Source organism: Siphateles boraxobius, unplaced genomic scaffold (assembly GCF_051911475.1).
Source record: "Siphateles boraxobius isolate OS27281-9 unplaced genomic scaffold, OSU_SipBor_1 72, whole genome shotgun sequence".
Taxonomy (NCBI): domain Eukaryota; kingdom Metazoa; phylum Chordata; class Actinopteri; order Cypriniformes; family Leuciscidae; genus Siphateles; species Siphateles boraxobius.
In genome coordinates, this window is record NW_027509200.1 from 595433 (window position 1) to 601187 (window position 5755).

A 5755-nucleotide genomic window follows, 5' to 3' on the forward strand; every position below is an offset into this window, starting at 1 on the left:
CGTCGTTCTTCCCTCTTCACGATGACTCGCTTGCTTTAGTCCTCAGATGTAAGTCGCTTTGGATAAAAGCGTCTGCTAAATGACTAAATGTAAATGTACACCTCTGGAGCAACTAGGGGTTCAGTATCTTGCTCAAAAAATGGCACCGGGCCTTATACTTCTAGTCCTGATTTTTATCAGCGAACACTTAATTTCCTGTCCTGCGATAACCGTGCTGTGGGAACATGAACTAAGTAGTGTTTACTCCAGAGAAACTTTGCAGTCCCTCCAACCACTTCAATCAACACCACCGGATAACCTACCAGCCACCATCCGATCAACACATACCGGTACACGGCCTAAATGCAAGCGAGGAAGACGTCTCTGCCGGCGAACCAACAAACCACCGCTGCCGTCAATAATCCTCAGCAATGTGCGATCGCTGACACCCAAGATGGATGAGCTTCGTATCAACCAAAGGAGCTGTTTCGAGTACCGGGAATCTAACCTTATGGTGTTCACCGAGACAAATGGTGCAAACAATACACAGTGAGAGAGACTATATGCAGCCCTGATGTCGAACTTCTTTGCGAATCTATGAGACCTCACTACTTGCCAAGGGAGTTTGGCAATATTATTATAGCCGCTGTTTATGTTCCACCCAGCGCCAACGCAGGCAGAGCCGCCGTGCGCATAGCACTGTGCACACATGAACAGTTGCAGCGCTCACCTGGGGCGCCCATTTTCTTTCTGGGTGACTATAATCACTGCAAACTGGAGAATGCGCTGCCAGGTTTTCAACAATATGTAAAATGTGACACGAGAAATAACAGGATCTTAGATACATGTTATGGAAATATAAAGGGGGCATATTCAGTCAAGCCAACCCCAACCTCTCCAACTCAGACCATAATACATTACATTTAATACCGTCTTACAAAACTGTATTCAAGTCAAGTAAACCTGAACATAAAACTGTTTATGTGTGGTCAGATGATGCAATTGAAACACTAAACGCGTGCTTCATGTGTACAGATTGGTCGATTTTCCATTCATTAGAGCTTGATGAGGCTACTAGTACTATAACAGACTACATAGGATTTTGTGTTGACAATGTGGTGGCCAAGAAGGACATAGTAGTGTACCCCAACAACAAATCTTATATTACAAAAGAAATTAAAGACTGTATAAATAGGAAAAAGCAAGCCTTTAGAAGCAAAGACAGAGCGGGATTGTCAGAGTTCCAAAAATAACTTAAACAACTCCTCACTAATGCGAGGGAAAAACACAGGCAAACGAGGGAATAAAACTTCCAAACATTAAATACCAAAAAACTTTGGGACACAATGAAATCAGTGACTAATATGAACCCTGCAAAACAACAAATCATCACATTAGACGACCAACAAAAATCAAATGAGCTGAATGACTTTTTTCTGCGATTCGATTCCCAACATTTATCTCAGGAATGTGGCAGTGTTCTGCAATCCCTGCCAGCTACTGACACTACCTGTTACCTGTTAAGTGGACCCATTTAGCATCCAACGACATTTCAGCAAAGTACACACGGGCAAGGCCACAGGCCCCGATGGCCTCCCAGCCTTTCTGCTTAAAAGCTGTGCAGAAGAACCAACAATGGCATGGTACCCTATTTTCCAACAGTCGTTGAATAGTAACACTGTCCCAGCTCTGTGGAAGAAATCAGCTATGATTTAATTTTAAACATCCAAAAAACAAAGGAGATGATCTTCAACCCGAGGCAGGTTAGAGACCACGAGCCAGTGGTCATTAAAAACCAGTAAGTTACTCAGGTGTCCTCATACAAATATCTAGGTGTCCACATCGACAGTCTTCTTAGCTGGAATACACATGTTGACAACCTGTGTAACAAATTGCAGCAGAGGCTTTATTTTTTAAGGCGTCTAAGGTTGTATGTTGTGAGCAGTCAGATCATGATGATCTTCTACTATGCAATCTTAGAGAGTGTCATCAGATATGGAATTACTGCATGGTTTGGCAACTTAACAGTTAAGCTGAAAAACAAGCTTGCCAACATGCACAAAACAGCCATGACAATTATAGGGAGGAGAGACTATGAGCCTTTACAGAGCCTGTATGATCAGGCAGTTATGAAACAGGCTATGAAAATTAAATCAGACCCTCAACATCCCCTCTTTCCTGAATACGAAACCCTCCCATCAGGAAGAAGACTCTGTGTACCAAAATGTAAAGCTAATCGCATAAAATTTTCATTTGTACCAGCCTCCATTAAGCTGCTGAACAATGTAAAGCAATAGGGCAACGTGCAATAAACATACTAGCACCTTAGCATATGCACTTTACACAAACTTTAGTGCAATGGAGCAATGTGCAACAACCAAACTAGCACTTTAGCACTTGCACTTTAATCCATGGAACTGTGATGTCAACAATGTCATTTTTTCTTCTGTGTTTACATTTTCTTCTTGTTAAGTACAACATCTCGATGCTTCTCAGGTTCTTGTTGATGTGTTTTGTGATTTGTTATGTTTTTTATGAAGCAACTCTGCACTGTGCCCAAGCAGAATTTCCACTTGAATTTCCACACACACACACACACACACACACACACACACACACACACACACACACACACACACACACACACACACACACACACACACACACACACAGACTACATCTGACGTTATCGCCTGAAAGGGAACAGTTACTTTTTTAACAGAGGTTAATGTGGCTTTAATATTAAAAATAATAATCTTTTTCCCCTTTCACAGACACTGTGACCAAACCGTTTCCAAACACGACAGTGTCTGAGGTGCGAGCACTTATTCGAGACCCTTCACTCTCCACTTGGAGGAGGAGGATGGTTTGAGTAACAGTACTGTAACTGTTGGCAGCTATGACAGCACTTTATTGACTGTAGTTAGGTTTATTGTTGTTGTTTATAATACCTCTGCAGATCACTGTAATTTTAATTGTTTACAGTTTACATATGCTGCTGTACTGATGTTCACTGGGTGTAGTAAATCAATGTTGACTAGCTTCCAAAGTGTGTGTGTGTGTGTGTGTGTGTGTGTGTGTGTGTGTGTGTGTGTTTTATACACATATTTTTACTGTGTTTTACTGAATGATAATTTTTCACTGTATTTTTCATACATTAATATATATTATTTTCATACTGAATGGTTTTGTAAAAATGTATTTTTAATATACTAATAGTGGCTCTTATAGTGTTCTACTAATAAATTATATTAAAAATACTGGGAACACATTAATGTGAAGCTAAAAATATACTTCAGCTGTAGTTCTAAAACAGCTTTAAAGTGTATTAAAAATAAAATCTAAAGAAGTGCTGTTAAATTACACTAAATGTACTTAAAATGGTTCAATTTTAACAGAATTAAGTATATTAAAATATATTACATATTACAGATACAATTATCTTAAAATTGGACTTAAATGCATATAAAAGTACTTGAAGTTGTTTCAAAATAACACATTTAATACACACTTAATACAGTACACTTAAAATGCATTAAGTATATCAAAATAAGCACAATTTAAGCATATTTCCTTTTCACGTGGGACACCTGTTTCAATAAAACTACCATAGACATTTAAATCTTTATTTGGAATGTATGTCACAAAATATAACAAATTTACATTTTTATGTTTTATAATAATTTAATTAAGACCCAAGTTTAATTTTAAGTACAAAAAATGCATCCATGAAAAAATTCTAGTACATTTAACATTATTTTAATGATTAAGTCACTCAATATCAAGAATATGATTTGTTTAGGTTACATTTGCAGTTCATCAAAAGTAATGTAAAAACAAAGACTTTTAAACTTAAGCGTGAATAGTGCTACAACATCGCCAGCAAAGCTTTTATGGGGTGACTTCATCCAAATACACTTAAGGTTTAACCAGATCATCACGTTTATGAATCTCTCGATCTTCAACACATCTAAAACGACACACACATGCACTGAATCATTGGATCAAATCCTCCAGAAATTGTCTCTATTGGTAGATCCATTGCATTAACTGTTTTTCTTTTTTTGCCATATCTGTATTGTCAGTTGCAGCTCCTTTAACACAGAAACAGATTCCAGTAGCCATTCCCAGCAGGGCCAGAGTCATTCCCACTCCACAGAACAGCACTGGTCCCACACTGGGGGGAGCAGCAGACGCCTCTCTGACACCTGTCAATCATCACACGTGTGTGAACGTTATAACAGCTGTCGAGCAGATGCATTCACAACACAATGTTTCATAGGAAAATCCATCCTGCTCTTGGCATTTCATTTGTACCGCAGAGTTTGTTGTTTTTATACATGCATCATTCATACAGAAAACAACTGGGAATAACATACATTATAGTAGTTTGATTTGATTTTCTTTACCCCATATTTTTGTCTGTGGTCCCTGCAGGGCTCTGTGTTTCACCGTACAGCTGTAAACGTCTCTCTCCTCAGGAATGATCTTCAGAGAGGAGAACATGTGGAAGGTCCCATCGTTCCTCGGCCGGTTCTGGCTCAGACTCACGCCTTCTGTCACGACGACATTGTTCTTGGTCCAGGAGACGTCGACCGGCGGAGGGAAGAACCCCGTCACATGACAGATGAGGGCGTTCTCAACACCCAGCTCAACATCATTCTTCGGATAGATGGAGGTCTCGGGGGGGTCTGAGAACACACACAACTGTGTTAAACTCTGCAGGAGTAAATCTGACCTCGTTCAAATAAAGTTCTTTCATAGGAAAACTAATCTCAGACATATCAAATATAATTGTGAACCAAAACTTAACCAAAATCTTGATGACACTGAATGCATAATATGGAGCTCATTTCATTTCTGTTTCCAAACAGATTAATGTGAATGTTAAGAAAAGTATTTCAGTAGAACTTTACAACTCAAGCAAAACTGTCATGCTTTACAGTGCAAATTCACATCGTACCCATTTCCTCTGGTAGGTTCTTGTAAACTTTAATGCATACAGCTAAGTTTTGTTTGCATACTTCTTGATCTGCAACGCTCGTTTCATAAAATCCTGGAAAGCTCATAGGATCTGCAAAATCAGGTAATGTATTTACTCCAATCTTTCGATTAAAGTCAGCATGCCACATCTCCTCTCCATCAGATCCAACCATACTTTCTTTTTCTGTATCAGAACATCCATTAATGTTGAAATAGTTGTGTATAACTGAAATGGAAGAAACATCAAAAGAAAAAAAGAGGAATTAAAAATATCCAGAAAATTAATGGATAAACTGCATATCAGATTTAACGATTTTACACAAAACCTTATTTTTGTATATATCTTAAGTAATTAGTGTACTTCATGAAATCATACATCCTTGTACAGGCTTTTCACATTAAAAATCTAATATACAAAGTATGACTTACATTGAGCATCAGTTGAGAGAAAAAAAGTGAGTGTAAGAATGGCCAGATACAGCGCCATGTTTGTAGATGACAGTGGATCAAACAGAGAAGCAAACTTTAACTGAGGTGAAAGACAGAGGGAATAATCCCTGGTGTGGACTCAGATCCTCCAATCAGAAGCAGGCTGTGTCATAAGCAGATCCTCCAATCAGAAGCAGGCTGTGTCATAAGACGAATCCTCCAATCAGAAGCAGGCGGTGTCATAAGCAGATCCTCCAATCAGAAGCAGGCTGTGTCATAAGCAGATCCTCCAATCAGAAGCAGGCTCTCACTGTGACACTGCTGTATCTAGGGGAACTCTTTCCTGTTCCGGCTGTCAGGCTAC

At 39.0% G+C, this 5755-nt stretch overlaps 1 protein-coding gene across 1 annotated transcript; it reads right to left on the reverse strand.

The window, feature by feature from the left end:
* Positions 1-3460: 3460 nt before the first annotated feature.
* Positions 3461-5499, reverse strand: LOC143724338 (RLA class II histocompatibility antigen, DP alpha-1 chain-like). The gene is made up of 4 exons (XM_077217341.1): positions 5392-5499; positions 4943-5188; positions 4389-4670; positions 3461-4187 (listed from the first exon to the last, which is right to left on the reverse strand). The coding sequence occupies exons 1-4, from the start codon at positions 5447-5449 to the stop codon at positions 4006-4008; spliced, it is 768 nt and encodes a 255-aa protein (XP_077073456.1). The 5' UTR covers positions 5450-5499; the 3' UTR covers positions 3461-4005.
* Between the last annotated feature and the right edge of the window lie 256 nt (positions 5500-5755).